The sequence below is a fragment of the Mobula hypostoma genome, chromosome 3 (genome assembly GCF_963921235.1).
Source record: "Mobula hypostoma chromosome 3, sMobHyp1.1, whole genome shotgun sequence".
NCBI classification, from domain to species: Eukaryota; Metazoa; Chordata; class Chondrichthyes; order Myliobatiformes; family Myliobatidae; genus Mobula; species Mobula hypostoma.
Window position 1 is genome coordinate 27,561,356 of NC_086099.1, and position 18,084 is coordinate 27,579,439.

Sequence of the window (18,084 nt, forward strand, 5' to 3'; positions counted from 1 at the left end):
CATCTCTGCTGGCATTCTGGATCAAAGTCAAGGCTGAATATCCTGAGATAGCCACGAAAGCACTGAAAACGTTGCTTCCATTTCCAACATCATATCTCTGCGAAGCGGGGTTTTCTGTAATGAATGCAACGAAAACTAAATTACGAAATAAACTGGACATAAGGAACTCCCTTCAAATATCGCTGTCTCCCATCACCTCTCGATGGGACCGTCTTGTTGCAGGGAAACAAGCCCAGGGCTCCCACTGATTCAGCGATTTTGGTGTGTTGCAATGATTTTATATGTTCGTACTAGGAAAATATGCACTGTGTGTTTAATATCCAAATGTTATTTGAAATGTTATAATGTAATTGACTTATCACTATAGTCACGTGAGGAAAATATGTGCTGTGTGTTTATTATGAAGTTTGTTAGATAAACCCTTTTAGAAACGAAATTGAGTGTATTAACCACTTATAAGTGACTTATAGTTTACTTATCACCTATATTCTGGTTGTGATTAACACCCCCCCCCCCGCCCCCGGTCAGCCGGTCCGCAAGAATATTGTCAGTATTAAACCAGTCCGCGGTGCAAAAATAGTTTGGGGCCCCCGATCTAGATAATATGATTTTTACTTTCCTTATTTGATGCATTTTTTTACTCTTTTAATCTATTTAATGTATCTGTATGCTCTTCGCAACTTGATTTCCTACCTTCCTTAAGTGCCTCTGCTCAAGTCAATTACATAAATTGTAAAAAGATGAGGTCCCAGGACGAATTTGTGGCACAAAATTAATTGCATCTTAACAATCAGAAAAAGAGTTATTCATGCCTACTCCTTCCTCTTAGCCAGCCAAATTCTATCCATGTCATTACAAACCCCATTTCCAGAAAAGTTGGGATATTTTCCAAAATGCAATAAAAACAAACATCTGTGATATGTTAATTCACGTGAACCTTTATTTAACTGACAAAAGTACAAAGAAAAGATTTTCAATAGTTTTACTGACCAACTTAATTGTATTTTGTAAACATACACAAATTTAGAATTTGATGGCTGCAACATACTCAACAAAAGTTGGGACAGAGGCATGTTTACCATTGTGTTACATTACCTTTTATTAACACTTTTTAATCGTTTTTGAACTGAGGATACTAGTTGTAGTAGATTTGCAATTGGAAATTTTGTCCATTCTTGCTTGATATAAGACTTCAGCTGCTCAACAGTCCGTGGTCTCCGTAGTCTGATTCTCCTCTTCATGATGCGCCATACATTTTCAATAGGAGATAGATCTGGACTGGCAGCAGGCCAGTCAAGCACATGCACTCTGTGTCTACAAAGCCATGCTGTTGTAGCCCGTGCAGAATGTGGTCTGGCATTGTCCTGCTGAAATAAGCATGGACGTCCCGGGAAGAGACGTCGCCTTGATGGCAACATATGTCTCTCTAAAATCCTAATATATGCCTCAGAGTCAATGGTACCTTCACAAACATGCAACTCACCCATGCTGTGGGCACTGATGCACCCCCATACCATCAAAGATGCTGGCTTTTGCACCTTTCACTGATAACAATCTGGATGGTCGTTTTCATCTTTGGCACGGAGAACTCAACGCCCGTTTTTTTCCCAAAACTAGCTGAAATGTGGACTCATCTGACCACAGTACACGGTTCCACAGTCTTTTGGTCCATCTGAGATGATCTCGGGCCCAGAGAACTTGCCGGCGTTTCTGCATAGAGTTGATGTATGGCTTCCTCCTTGCGTAATGCAGTTTCAAGTTGCATTTCTGGATGCAGCGACAGACTGTGTTGCATGACAAAGGTTTTCCAAAGTACTCCCAAGCCCAGGTGGCTATAATTGTCACAGTAGCATGACGGTTTCTTAGGCAGTGCCGCCTGAGGGCTCGAAGATCACGCGCATTCAACAGTGGTTTCTGACCTTGCCCTTTATGCACTGAGATGTCTCTGAATTCTCTGAATCTTTTCACAATATTATGTACTGTAGATGTTGAAAGACCTAAATTCTCTGCAATCTTGCGTTGAAAATTTTCCTTTTGAACTGACTAACAGTTCTCTCACGAATTTTGGCACAAAGGGGTGAGCCATGACCCATCCTTGCTTGCAAAGCCTTCGATGGACGTTACTTTTATACCCAGTCGTGATACCTCACCTGCTACCAATTAGCCTGCCTAATGTGGAGTCTTCTAAACCAGTGTTACTTGAATATTCTGTGCACTTTTCAATCTTGTTTTAACTCTGCCCCAACTTTTGTTGAGTGTGTTGCAGCCATCAAATTCTAAATTTGTGTATATTTACAAAATACAATTAAGTTGGTCAGTAAAACTATTGAAAATCTTTTCTTTGTACTTTTGTCAGTTAAATAAAGGTTCACATGAATTAACATATCACAGATTTTTGTTTTTATTGCATTTTGGAAAATATCCCAACTTTTCTGGAAATGGGGTTTGTATATTACTTCCTACACATTGTGTTTTTCCCCTAGTAAGGCTAGGTGCAACAACTTTTCAAATGCCTTCTGGAAGTCTTAGTATAAATAGCAATACTCCTTTTTCAACAGAAATCCAATAAATAAATCAAACACATTATTGTGTCTATAAAATCAGTTGACTTTGAACATTTATCTTGAACAATTTTAAATAGAAGCCATCTCTAAAGATGCATCATATCTTTAGTGCTGGCTTTTACCATTTGTAACATCACAGATATTAAGCTAAATGGCTCATAGTTTCTTGCTTTCTCTCTCTCCTTTAAAATAAGTCACATTTGCTATTTTCCACTGTAATATACTGTAACTTTTTCAAATCTGGTAAATTTAGGGAAGTTAATACCAGTATATTAATTATCTCACTGGTTATTCCCTTTAAAACCTAATGATAAAGTCTGTCATTACCCAGAGACACCAGCCTACAGCTCCAGCAGTTTAGTCAGTGATATTGTCCTGTTACTTTCTGGAGTTCATCCCTCTTCCTATTCCTATTTATGGTGATAACTTGCACATTCTTAGTGAAGACCGCAGCAAAATAATAGTTTCATTCATCTGCTAGCACCTTGTTTTTCATTATTAGTTCAGTACCTGGCCAATATTTATTAACCAATTAACAATTATTGGAAAACCAAATTATCTAGTCATTGTCATATTGAATAATGAAATAAAATATTGAACAACCACAGCTAATTCATTGGCTGAAAGTGCGCTAGGATATTCTAAGAAGAATGTGTAGAGTGCTTAATAAATGTAAATCTTTGTTTTTCCATGCAGGGTTATACATCATTTTGGAATGATTGCATCTCCTCTGGGTTGCGTGGATGCATGCTGATTGAACTAGCACTAAGGGGACGCTTGCAACTGGAGTCTTTTGGCATGAGACGCAAAAGTTTACTAACAAGGAAGGTAAGAACCGTAACAATGAGAAGTTAAATTGTTTGTTTCATAAAAGGAAAAATTAACTAGTTGTACGATTGCAGCCTACTAAATGAAATATTTTAATCTTTGCATCTTTTGAGTTACAGCAATTGCTACCTGAAGCTGAATTTGTACTTTCTCATAAAAACAAGTTTGTATTCTGAACAATCTTGTTCTTAAGAAATATATTTTGACAATAAAACTCAAGGGCAGAATCCACCCGGCCCATTGAGTCTGCTCCACTATTCTATCATGGATGATTTAGAAACATAGAAAACCTACAGCACAATATGAATGTGCTGTGTATGCAGTGCACAATATACAGTACACAATATACAATATGCACAATATACAGTGAATGCAAGCAGGCTTTTTCCACTGAGGCAAGGGGAGAAAAAAACCAGAGGACATGGGTTAAGGGTGAGGGGGGAAAAGTTTAAAGGGAACATGGGGGGGGGGCTTCTTCACACAGAGAGTGGTGGGAGTATGGAATGAGCTGTCAGACGAGGTGGTAAATGCGGGTTCTTTTTTTAACATTTAAGAATAAATTGGACAGATACATGCATGGGAGGTGTATGGAGGGATATGGTCCATGTGCAGGTCAGGGGGACTAGGCAGAAAATGGTTCGGCACAGCCAAGAAGGGCCAAAAGGCCTGTTTCTGTGCTGTAGTTTTTCTATGGTTCTATGGTTTCTAATACAGGCCCTTCGGCCCACAATGCTGTGCCGAACATGTACTTTAGAAATTACCTAGGGTGACCCATAGCCCTCTATTTTTCTAAACTCCATGTACCTATCCGGGAGTCTCTTAAAAGACCCTATCTTATCCTCCTCCACCATTGTCACCGGCAGCCCATTCCACACACTCACCACTCCCTGTGTAAAATAAAAGCTTACCCCTGACATCTCCTCTGCACCTACTCCCAAGCACCTTAAAACTGCCCTCTCACATTAGTCATTTCAGCCCTGGGAAAAAGCCTCTGACTATACACATGATCAATGCCTGTCATCATCTTATACACTTATATCAGGTCACCTCTGTTCATCACTCCAAGGAGAAAAGGCCGAGTTCACTCAACCTTTACTTGCAAGGCATGCGCCCCAGTCCAGTCAACATTCTTGTAAATCTCCTCTGCACCTTTCCTATAGTTTCCACATCCTTCCTGTAGTGAGGTGACCAGAACTAAGCACTGTACTCCAAGTGGGGTCTGACCAGGGTCCTATATAGCTGCAACATTACCCCTTGGCTCTTAAACTCAATCCCACGGTTGATGAAGGCCAATGCACTGTATGCCTTCTTAACCACAGAGTCAATCTGCGCAGCAGCTTTGAGTATCCTATGGACTCAGACCCCAAGATTCCTCTGACCCTCCACACTGCCAAGAGTCTTACCATTAATACTATTTTCTGCCTACCACAATGAACCACCTCACAATTATCTGGGTTGAACTCCATCTGCCACTTCTCAGTCCAGTTTTGCATCCTATTGATGTTCCGCATTGATGTTCCGCTGTAACCTCTGACAGCTCTCCACACTATCCGCAACACCCCCAACCTTTATGTCATCAGCAAATTTACTAACCTATCCCTCCACTTCCTCATCCAGGTCATTTATAAAATCACAAAAAGAAGGGGTTCCAGAACAGATCCCTGAGGCACACCACTGGTCACCAACCTCCATGCAGGTTGGTGACCAGTGGTGTGCCTCAGAGATCTGTTCTGGAACCCCTTCTTTTTGTGATTTTATAAATGACCTGGATGAGGAAGTGGAGGGATGGGTTAGTAAATTGACCCATCTACAACACTCTTTGCCTTCTGTGGGCAAGCCAATTCTGGATCCGTAAAGCAAGGTCCCCTTGGATCCCATGCCTCCTTACTTTCTCAATAAGCTTTGCATGGGGTACCTTATCAAATGCCTTGCTGAAATCCATATTCACTGCATCTATTGCTGTTCCTTCATGAGTGTGTTTAGTCACATCCTCAAAAAATTCAGTCAGGTTTATAAGGCACGATCTGCCTTTGACAAAGCCATGCTGACTATTCCTAATCATATTATGCCTCTCAGGATCTTTTTCATCCCTCTCAACCCCATTTATTATCCCTGTCAACCCCATTCTCCTGCCTATCTGGTCCAGGTGACTTACTATTCAGCTTCCCAAGCATCTTCTCCTTAATAATAGCAACTACACTCACTTCTGTCCCCTAACACTCTTGAATTTCTGGCCTACTGCTTGTCTCTGTCATAGTGAAGACTGATGCAAACTACTTATTAAGTTTGTCCACCATTTCTCTGTCACTCATTACTACCTCTCAATTTTCCAGTGGTCTAATACACACTCTCACCACTCTTTTACTCGTTATATACAGTGCTGTGCAGAAGTCTTAGCCACATATACGGTATATGGCTAAGGAGCCTAAGACTTTTGCGCAGTATTATGGTAATTTTATGTATTGCACTCTACTGCTGCAAAAAAAAATGACATATGTGAGTGATGATAAAGCTGATTCTGATATGGGTTTCTTTTGTGGACTAAAAATGGTAATGGGGCAGGGAGAGGGGAATCATGGTTGGGGAAAGGGGAGGGAGCAGGAAGTACCCAGAGGCATTTTGTAATGATCAGTAAAGCAATTGTTTGGAATCCAGTAGCCTTGCCTGGTGTCTCGGGACTGGGTATGTCTGCACCCCCAACACCCCCGCCCCGGCACTCTTTTGCCATCTGTCCTACACCCTTCCCACAGCATTCCACCATCGCCATTCCTAACATTCTTTGTTCCCGTCAGATTTACAAATTTGCTCTCCTCTCCACTCTACGTGGACAAATACAGAACTGTGCAAAGGTTTCAGGTGTCCTAGAGATGATGTATATACAGGTTTCCCCCGCCATCTGAAGGTAGAGCGTTCCTATGAAACGGTTCGTAAGCCGAAATGTCATAAAGCGAAGAAGCAATTACCATTTATTTATATGGGAAAATTCTGTGAGCGTTTGCAGACCCAAAAATAGCCTACCAAATCATGCCAAATAACACATCAAACCTAAAATAACAGTAACATATAGTAAAAGCAAGAATGATATGATAAATACACAGCCTATATAAAGTAGAAATACTTTTCCACAATCATTGCCGGCGCAGATCTCCGTAGCGAAAATCTCACGCAAGCGCTGTCAGCAGAAAATCTCACGCAAGCGCTGTTGGCAAAAACACGGCGCAAGCGCTCTCCAGTAATTTTTAAACTATGAAGCTGCCAAATCATACCAAATAACACGTAAAAATACACAGCCGATACAAAATAGAAATAATATATGTACAATGTAGTATCACTTACCGGAATCGGGACAGCGCAGAACACACTGATGATGGTGTGTTAGGCTGAGTCGTCACAGGCTGGGTGGTGCAGTGGCCCCCACCCTCCGAGCCACCAAATGATACATTGGCGCGAAGCACGCAGGGGTCCAGCGATAGTCGGGACGCACCCAGCACATCTTTAAGAAAAAAGCCGAAATAAACATGCTAGTTAATTACGTGCTGCCGGACACGTAATTGTCGGCCCAGATCAGTGCCGATTGCATCGCCTCTCATCTGGGCCGACAATTACGTGTGGGGCTGCACCTAATTAATTAGCATGTTTATTTCGGCTTTTTTCTTAAAGATGCGCTGTGTGCCTCCCGGCTACTGCTGCATTCTCCGCGGATCAGTACAGTATCTCTCCGGGGCCTGGGTGTTGGGGTGGTGGGACACAAGGGTGTCATCTCATCGTCGATCAGGGCAGGCAGCTCATCTTCTCCTATGACTGCCCGCTTCGATGTTGAAAGTCGAGTTTCGTCGTCTGCTGTGGCTAATGTGGAAGGCTTGCTTTTCTGCTGAGCCTCGCACATTTTTCTATCATACAGTTCTTTGTAAGGACTCAAAGAATCTTGCAAATATCCCCTAAACCTACATACCCTTTCAAAATTAAAGTCGTACTTTATCATTACTCATTCGGTTTCGATTGTTATCTTGTCCTCTTCCAATTGCATCAGCTCTTCATCTATCAGTTCTTGGTCATGGGATGCTAAAACCTCTTCAACATCATCTTCATCAGCTTCCACAGGCCAAACTCATTTTGTCCTTGCTTTGTTCACCACGATCGAAAGGCTTAATTATGTCTAGTTTTACGCTAAGTGTAACACCCTTACGAGCTCTTTCAGGCTTTTCCGACACCATAGAACTCATCTTGCAAACGACTGCTCACAGGCACGTGTTAAAGCAATGCTGGCGAGAATGCCGTTCTGAATTCAGGGAGAGCGGCTGCTCTGGGTGCGCGCTGCTTTTTTTCAGGCGCTGAATTTTTTATTGCGCGCTGAATTCTTTTCGTAACAGTGAAAACACCTCGAAAACAGGGTACTAATGTAGGTCTTTCGTAACAGTGAGGTTTCGTAAAGCGAACGTTCGAAAAGTGGGGGGACACCTGTAAGACTTTCGCACAGTACTGAATCTGAAAAAACATCTGGTATCCTCTTTGATATTATTGCCTAGCTTTTCTTCATATTTCATCTTTTTTAAGTTGCGTCCTGTTGATTTTTAAATGCTTTCCAATCCTCTACCTTGCCACTATTATTTTTGTGCTATATTATCTGCCCTCTCTTTTGGTTTTATGCTGGCCCTTGACTTCCCTTGTCTACCATGGTTGCCTCATCCTCCCTTTAGAATACTTCTTCTTTGGGATGTATCTATCCTGTGCCTTCCAAATTGCGCCCAGAAACTCCACATCTTGTCTACCGTTTGGGGGCCTGTATACAACTCCCAACAGGGTCTCATTACCCTTGTAGTTTCTTAATTCTACCCACAAAGATTTTACATCTTTCAATCGTATGTCACCTTTTTCTAAGGATTTGATTTCATTTTTTTTACCAACAGAGCTATCCCATCCCCTTCTGCCTACCTGCCTGTCCTTTTGATACAGTGTGTATCCTTGAATGTTAAGCTCTTCTTTCAGCCACATCTCAGTAATGCTCACATACTTGCATATCTATTACTGCGCTACTAGTTCATCTATCTTGTTCTGTATATTGTGTGCATTCAAATATTACACCTTCAAAGCTGTATTCATCACCCTTTTTGATTCTGTCCATGTTACAGTTCACCTCATCCCACTGACTGTAATTTTTCTCTATCATCTATCTGCCTTTGTTTCCCTCACAGTCTCACTACACACTGCTTCAACTTGTATACCAACTGTCCCATCCTCGGCCCTATCACTACAGTTCCCATCCTCCTGTCAACTTGGTTTAATCCTTCTCCAACAGCTCACCTGCCTGTAAGGATATCGATCCCCCTTGGGTTCAGGTGTAACCCATCCTTTTTGTACAGGTCATACGTTCCCCAGAAGAGATCCCAATAATCCAGAAATCTGAAACTCTGCCCCCTGCACCACTTCCTCAGCCACTCATTCTCTGTGTTATCATCATATTCCTGCCCTGACTAGCATGTGGTGCTGGGAGTAATCCAGAGATTACTACCTTGGAGGCCCTGTTCATTGGTGCCTCTGGCTGCTTACCCTCCCTCTTCAGAATCTTCTGTATCTTGGACCCTCGTTGCTGGGAGGCAACATACCATCCTGGCTTCTCTTTCATGGCTGCAGAATCTGCTGTCTGTCCCCTAATTATCAAACATCCTCACTACTGCTCTTCCTGTCTTTACGCTTCCCTGCTGAGCCACAGTGCTACTGGCCTGGTTGCTGCTGCTGTGCCCTGATAGGTCATTTCCCCCCACCCCCTACCCCCAGCAGTATCCAAAGGGAGTATACATGTTGCAGAGGGGAATGGCTACAGGGGAAACCCGCAGTGACTGCTTGCTCCCCTTCCTTCCCCTGTCGGTCACCCATTAACTATCTGAAGCCTGCACTCTGGATGTGACCACCTCAGTAAAAGACTCCTCTATACAGTTTTCAGCCTCCCAGATGGTCCTGAGTGCATCTAGCTGTAGCTGCAGTTTTTTGACCTTGTCAATCAGCAGCTGAAGTTGCGTGCACTTCCTGATAGGCACCACCCTGTTCTTAAAACTGGCACGTAAAGTTCACTAGGAACTGTCTGCAACTCGCTCTGTGATCTCTCGCTCCGCAGACTGTGTATGTATCGTGTTTAAGTAATAAAATCTTGCTGTTTATTAATACTGGATCTACACAAGCAACGTAGCAATTAGCATTTAAAATCAAAAAGATGTAGATTCTGGAAATTAGAAATAAAAACAGAAGATGTTGGAAATGCTCGGCCTGTCATCATTGGTGTAGAGAATTGGAATTTTTGTTTCAGGTTGGAAAGCTTTCATCAGAAAAAGAGGAAAGTTAGTATTAAGTTGCAGAGAAGATTCATGAGGCATGGATAGAAGAAGAAGAATATATCTGATATGGTAAAGCCAGGATTGCTGATGTTGTCACACCATTTATGGAGTCATTTGATTGCTAGATTAATGTGGATTATTAGAGAAAATGAATAACAGGACATGGCAAAACTGTGAAATGCCGGTTAGAACAGTGTCTAACACCTGAAACCAAAAGGCTAGTGCTCAAATACCCAACTGATCAGGTTATGTCTCTGGAGAGAGAAAAGCTGAATTGATAGTATAGGCAGCTTACAGTAGAAATTACCTGAAATTGTTAAATTCAACATTGAGTCTTGAAAGGTGCACTATTCCTCAAAGTCCTATTCCTCAAACATGCGTTGGGTGTTATTGGGACTGTTCAAGATGTTTGATGGCCCTGGGCCTATATTCATTGGAATTCAGAAGAATGAAGGGGGGATCTCATTGGATCCTGTCAGACGTTGAAAGGCCTCAATGGAGAGGAAGTTTCCTGTCGTGGGGGTGTCTGAGGCCAGAGGACACAGTTTCAGAAGAGATATGTCCATTTAGAATAGAGATGAGGAGGAATTTTTTTTAGTCAGAGAGTGAAATTTATTGCCACAGGTAGGTGTCGAGGCCAAGACATTGGGTATATTTAAGGCAGAGGTTGATAGATTCTTGATCAGTCAGGGCATGAAGGGATACAGGGAATTGAAGGAGCTAGACAATTGGAACTGAGAAGAAAATGCATCAGCCATGATGAAATGGCGGAGCAGACTCAATGGGCCAAATGACCTAATTCGGCCCCTATATCTTATGGCCTTACGTGGGAGAAGAATGAGGCAGAGTAAGATAATGATGAAATTAAATTAATTAAATTATACACTGGCCTTCCAACTTCCTCTATAGCATTCCTATTAATTGGAGGTATATATACTATCTTGTAACTAACTCTACTGCAGATAAAATATAATTTTTTGAATTAAAATTGCAATTTCCAATTAAATTGGAACATATCTCTTCTTCGTTTAAGTCCACTGCCAACTTACTAGGTCAAGAAAGTATTAATTACTTTATTTTATTTAAAGATATAGCACGGAATAGGCCCTTCCAGCTTTTCGAGCCATGCTGCCCAGCAACCCTAACAACCTTGATTTAACCCTGACTCAATCAGGGGACAATTTACAATGTCCAATTAACCTCCCTGGTATGTCTTTGGATTGTGGGAGGAAACTGGAGCGACCATGGAAAACCTGTGCATTCCACGGGGAGGATGTACAGAGACTCCTTACGGAAGGTGCCAGGACTGAACTCAGAGCTCTGGCACCCCTAGCTGTAATAGCATCACATTAACTGTAGTTAGGGAATTAGACAAACATTTATCTTTTTCATCTCAGACTGTTGAGGAAGCTTGGTATGGGCCCACAATTCCTAAGAGCTTTCAACAGGGGCACAATTGAGAGCATCCTGACTGGTTGCACCACTACCTGGTATGGGAACTGTATCTCCCTTAATCTCAGAATTCTGCAGAGTGGTGCGGACAGTCCAGTACATCTATAGTTGTGAACTTCCCATGATTCAGGACATTTAGAAAGACGTGAAAGAGGGGCCCGAAGGATTATTGGGGACCCAAGTCACCCTAACCACAATCTACTCCAGCTGCTACTGTCCAGGAAACAGTACAACAGCATAAAAGCCAGGACCAACAGGCTCCAGGACTGCTTTTTCCACCAGGCCATCAGATTGATTAACTCGCGCTGATTTGAATGTATTTCTATGCTACATCGACTGTTCTGTTTATTATAACGTACTGTGATTGCACATTTAGACAGAGATGTAACGTAAAGATTTTTATTCCTCATGTATGTGAAGGATATAAGAAGTAAAGTCAATTCAATTGACATTACAGATTGGAGGGATAAGATGAACTGTTAGATGTTGTACTGGTTATATGGGTATGAAAAAGGATGAGTCTTTCATACAGATTTTAAGTAGTTAAGAAAGAGGTATCAAATGTAGTAATCAACAACTCAGTCAGTGTAGGAATAAAAGGATAATGCTGATGAATGCCTTGACTGGTGCAAAATTCAGAAGGGCCATTTGGATTATTTCTAGGAAAAGTGGGACTGTTCAGATCAAATGGGTTTCTCTTTAGCAGGGGCAGGACTAGTATTCTGTACTTGCATTTGATGTTTAAATGAATGAGGTTTGATTTTTGTCAAAATTTAGAGACTCCTAAGCAGGTATGGAAGGGAGATGTTGAGATGGTTCACAAGTGGAAGAGCTTCAACAAGGGGGAATAGTTACAAGATAAGTCAGCAGTCATTTAAAATAGAGGTGTGCAGAAATTTCTTGTTGCAGAAGGTGATCTTCACTTGCCCCATCTTTGAAATGTCCCCACAACCTATGGAATCAGAATCAGGTTTAATATCACCCTTACTGGCACATGTCATGAGGAGGAGAAGATGGCAGCATGACGTAGCTTGCGCAGCCACTCCGGTGAATGATATCTGTAATCTGTCAAGTAGGGTGCCATGCACAATCCTGATTTGATGGAGACAGACGTGAGAGAACGAAGGAACATCTGGAGAAATTAGTGAAATGCCTTTTTCGCTGCCGCTGTTACTGTGTGATCCAGAATCTCCAGAGGGGAAGGCCTCAAATCCTCGGCTTTGCTTGTTGCTGGGCGGCCGGGACAGGGTCGAAGTGCTCGGCAGAGATGGTGCTCGGTGCTCGGTGTCGAAGGGCTGGTCGGAGGCTCGAAGTTTTCAGGCGGACTCAGAGTCAGCTGTGGTCGGGTGCTTCCATGCATTGACAGTTGTCGGTGCCTGGTGGTTCATGGCAGAGAGAGTTTCTCCCTTTTGCCGCCTGCTATCGGGGACTATCGGGAATCGATCGGAACTTTGAGACTTTTTTTTACCGATCCCATAGTCTGCTCTTTATCAAATTATGGTATTGCTTTGCACTGCTGTAACTATATGTTATAATTATGTGGTCTTGTCAGTGTTAGTCTTTGGTTTGTCTTGTTTTTTTTTGTGATATCACTCTGGAGGAACATTGTATCATTTCTTAATGCATGCATGAATTTCTAAATGACAATAAACGAGGACTGAGTGTCTTCATAATCTAATAATCTCATCTAATCTGATTTGTTGTTTTTGCAGCAGCAGTACAATGTAATACATAACTACAAAAAATTATAAATTACACGATACGTCTGTAGAAGTTTGCAAGTGTCTTTGATGACGTATCAAATCCTCCTAATGAAATATAGCCATTGTTGTGCCTTCTTTGTAGCTGCATCAATACGTTGGGAGAGATAGATTCTCAGAGATATTGACACCCAGGAACTTAAAATTGCTCACCCTTTCCACTTCTGATCTCTCTATGAAAACTGGTGTATGTTCCCTTGTCTTACCTTTCCTAAAGTCCATAATCAATTATTTGCATATACTGACGTCGAAGGCAAGGTTGTTGCTGCAACAGCACTCAACTTGCTGATATATCTCGCTCCCGTACACCACTTTCAACAGCATCTGAAATTTTGCCATTACAGGGTTCCCCCGCCATCCGAAGGTAGAGCGTTCCTGTGAAACAGTTCGTAAGCCGGGATGTCATAAAGCAAAGAAGCAATTACCATTTATTTATATGGGAAAATTTTGTGAGCGTTCGCAGACCCAAAAATAACCTACCAAATCATGCCAAATAACACATAAAACCTAAAATAACAGTAATATATAGTAAAAGCAGGAACGATATGATAAATACACAGCCTATATAAAGTAGAAATACTTTTCCACAATCATTGCCTGAACTGTTCTCCGTAGCGAAAAACTCACGCAAGCGCTGTCGGCAAAAACATGGTGCAAGCGCTCTCCAGTAACCTAAGCTATGAAACTGCCAAATCATACCAAATAACACGTAAAAATACACAGCCGATCAATCGACAATCGCCTCTGATCTGGGCCGACTATTACGTGCCGGGCGGCACTTAATCAATTAGCATGTTTATTTCGGCTTTTTTCTTAAAGATGTGCTGTGTGCCTGCTGGCTACCGCTGCATTCTCCGCGAATCGGTATCTGTCCGCGGCCTGGGGTTGGGGTGGTGGGACACTGGGTTGTCATCTCATCGTCGTCTGTTTCCATGAGGGTAGGCAGGTCATCTTCTCCTATCTCTGCCTGCCTCGATGTCGAAGGTCAAGGTTTGTCGTCTGCTGTGACTGATGTGGAAGGCTTGCTTGACTGCTTAGCCTCGTGCATTTTTTAGATCATACAGTTCTTTGAAAGGACTCAAACCATCTTGCAAATACTGTATGCGCTAAACCAACGCACTCTTTCAAAATTAAAGTCGTACTTTATCATTACTCATTCGGTTTCGATTGTTATCCTTCCCTCTTCCAACTGCATCAGCTCTTCATCTATCAGTTCTTGGTCATGGGATGCCAAAACCTCTTCAACGTCATCTTCATCAACTTCCACAAGCCAAACTCACTTTGTCTTTACTTCGTTCACCACGATCAAAACGCTTAATTATGTCTTAATTAGTTTTACGCTAAGTGTAACACTCTTACGAGCTCTTTTAGGCTTTTCCGATACCTTAGAACTCATCTTGCAAAGGGCTGCTCACAGGCACGTGTTTAAGCAATGCTGGCGAGAATGCCGTTCCGAATCCGGGGGAGAGCGGCTGCTCGGGGCGTGCACTGCCTTTTTTCATAACAGTGAAAACACCTGTTAGTGAAAACGGAATTAATGTAGGTCTTTCGTAACAATGAGGTTTCGTAAAGCGAACGTTCGAAAAGTGGGGGACACCTATATCAAACTTATAGATGCATTTGAGCAGTATCTAGCCATGCAGTCCTGGGTATAGAGAGAGTAGAGCAGTGGGCTAAACACACAACCTGGAGGTGCACCAGTGTTGATTGTCAGTGAGGTAGAGAAGTTATTTCCCGTCCACACAGATTGTGGTCTTCCAGTGAGGAAGCTGAGGATCCAGTTGCAGAGTGAGATACAAAGGCCCAGCTTTTGGAGATACCACATCCTGACATAAGTATTAATATTGTCCTGATAATCCCAGGCTGCCTGAAGGACCAGTGAGATTGCATCCACTGCACACCTATTGTGGTGAAAGGCAAATTACAGTGGGACTCATTTTCAAGGACTTTTCATCTTTTGCCCTCAATATTTATTGATTATTTTTCAATATTTTTTTTATATATTTGAACAGTTGCCTTTTGCACAAGTTGGTGTGGTCTTTCATTGATTCTATTATGGATTTACTGAGTATGCCTGCAAGAAAATGAATCTGAGTTGTATATGCATGGGTAATAAATTTACTTTGAACTTTGAATCTCTGTAATTTTCTGCCCTGGATGTTAATGGAGGCATGATCATTGGATGTTCTTAAAGAAGAATTGGATACATCTTTGAAAGGAGGGGAGCTAGCACAAAAGACGGACTTGAGACCTGGGTCATATCAGACCTGATCAAATTGAACTGCAGGATAGAGTAGAGGGGGTCAGAATACTCTGGTAGTATATCCAAAAGTATAGATTTCATGTTTATAAATGCATTACAGAATGAATGATTAGTTATTTCCTCACAATTGGGTTAACAGTTGGTACTTTTGTGCTTCTTTCCCCCTTCCTTCTGAAATAGTAGGCTCACATTTTCAATTCATAGGCAACAATTTCAGAATCTATAGAAGTTTGGAAAATACTAATCTTTAAATCAATCTTTAAAGCCAAGCATCTAAGTCAACTATTCCTCTAGTACAGTTTTTTGACTAATAATTATTTCCTTAATTTCCTCTCCAACCCTTTAGTTCTTTAATATATGAGGCTGGTTAAGTGATGGTATGCTTGTTAATGAGTGCACAATACTTTAATTATCTGAATTGAAAGGCATTGTCAGACAATGGTTCAGTATCTTGTTAGGTTAAATGTGCCAGCAATCTTTCTTTGCTCTCCTAGAGAGATCCTCATAACCAGTGTATCATTACTCATCAATAAGAATATGTAATTTATTATTGCATTGTGTGGATTCATGTAGAAAATGTTAATTAATTTTTCCATAAAATGGTGTCTCCTTAATCTCCTTGTGGCTTATTGGATAATAATCACCTTTTCCATGTACTCAAAGTAAATTAGTTTGTCAGGTCTGCATCAAGATTGCTGTTTCTGCCAGAGTTTATTGCAATGTTACACCAGCCACTTTGCTCCTTCTTTAGTTATTGATAACTTGGAACCATATAAACAGTTGGATGGTGGATGAGGCAATAACAGACTTGCCTGTGAAGCCCCTACACTACCATATTATCAGGCAGCCATCTGTGTCTATATTTGACAAATCATTTTTTTTCTCAGAGTGCTGCAGGAGACGCCATCTCTTGAAATCATCCCATCAGAACTTTGCATTATCTAGGGAAGAGCGTTTGCTTTGGTGGATGTTAATTGTCATTTAATCACACAAACGCTTTTAAATTTAAATTTTAAAGAAAGCTTGTTTGTTCGACTCTTTTAGGTTATCTGTAAGTCAGATACCCCTACTGGAGATGTGTTGCTTGATGAAGCCCTGAAACATATTAAGGAAACACAACCTCCGGAAGCGGTGCAGAGCTGGATTGAACTTCTCAGCGGTGAGTGGGCAACACGAAAATCACAGGATGGAGCACAACCTGAGGGCACTAATGTAAAATCAAATCGATAAAAATGCAAACCAGTCATTTCAAATATTGTGTTATTTTTAATGCATCATTTTTATAATGCAAACAGCATTTTTGTTTAAGTGCAGTCTATCCATGGAGATGAACTTCTATTGTCTCGCACAAACTGAGAGTGACTGCACTGCTAGCAGATGTGCTTCTTCATACCTCTCATGTCCTGGGTCCTGTCCTGACAGAGTCACAGAGAAGTACAGCACAGAAGCAGGCCCTTCTGCCCATTTAGTCCATGCTAAAACCATTTAAGCTGCCTACCCCCATCAACCTACACTGGGGCCATAAGACTCCCCCCACCCCCCCACATAACCCTACCATCCATGTACCTATGCAAACTTCTGTTAAGTGTTGAAATCGAGTTCGTATGCACCCCTTCTACTAGCAGCTCACTTCACACTCTTACAACCCTCTGAGTGAAGAAATTTCCCTTCATGTTCCCCTTAAACTTCTCACATTTCACCCTTAACCCGTGGCCTCTGGTAGTCCCACCCAACCTCAGTCGAAAAAAACCTGCTTGCATTTACCACGTGCGTGTGTGTGTGTGTGTGTGTTTTTTATATATATATATATATAAAATGTAACGAGCTGTATAACTCATCACCTTCTACCTAAGGCCACGAACTTATCAATCACCCCTGCTGTGGACCACCTGGAGGTCCAAGACACAGCAACGTCATATACAGCTTCAACTTAACATCCCATCTCCTGTACTCAGTACATTGATTTACAAACGCCAATGTGCTAAAAGCTTTCTTTGCAACCTGTCCTACCTCTGACATCACTTTCAATGAGTTATGGACCTGTATTCCCAGATCCCTTTGTTTTACCACACTCCTCAGTGCCTTAGCACTCAGATCTACAGCTGGATCTTCAACTTCCTCACAGACTGGACCCAGGCTGTAAAAATAGGGGACAAGCTCTCCTCTACAATCACTCTGAGCACCGGTGCCCCACAAGGCTGTGTACTCAGCCCCCTGCTGTACTCACTGTACACCCATGATTGTGTAGCCAAGTTTCCATCGAACTCAATATATAAGTTTGCTGATGACACAACAATTGTAGGCCGTATCTCGGGTAATGATGAGTTTGAGTACAGAGAGGAAATTAAGAACCTGGTGGCATGGCGTGAAGACAATAACCTATCCCTCAGCGTCAGCAAGACGAAGGAATTGGTTGTTGACTTCAGAAGGAGTAGCAGACCGCACGACCCAATTTACATCGGTGGTGCGCAAGTGGAACAGGTCAAAAGCTTTAAGTTCCTCGGGGTCAATATCACAAATGACCTGACTTGGTCCAACCAAGCAGCATTCACTGCGTTAGACCTACCCAGGATGGTCCTACCAAAGTGCAGAAAATACTTGCCTGCATTAAATTCCACCTGCCATTTTTCACCCCATTTTTTCAGTGATGCAAATCTCTCTACAAGCCATCATAGTCTTCTTCACTGTCCATTGCACCCCCAGTCTTGGTGTCATCTGCAAATTTGCTGATCCAATTAAGCATTATCATCTAGATCATTGATATAGATGACAAACATCAAAGGACCCTGCACTGATTCCTGCAGCACACCACTAGTTGAAGGCCTGCAGTCCGAAAGGCAACCCTCTGCTGCTACTCTCTGGCTTCTCACACAAAGCCAATGTCTAAT

At 42.0% G+C, this 18,084-nt stretch overlaps 1 protein-coding gene across 1 annotated transcript in view; it reads left to right on the plus strand.

Moving 5' to 3' along the window:
• golph3a (golgi phosphoprotein 3a) overlaps window positions 1-18,084 on the plus strand; it is a 112,800-nt gene that overhangs the window by 71,790 nt on the left and 22,926 nt on the right. Inside the window, exons 2-3 of the mRNA XM_063042801.1 lie at window positions 3,261-3,392; window positions 16,241-16,355. Coding sequence (XP_062898871.1) covers window positions 3,261-3,392; window positions 16,241-16,355 — 247 coding nt within the window. The remainder of the gene's footprint in view (window positions 1-3,260; window positions 3,393-16,240; window positions 16,356-18,084) is intronic.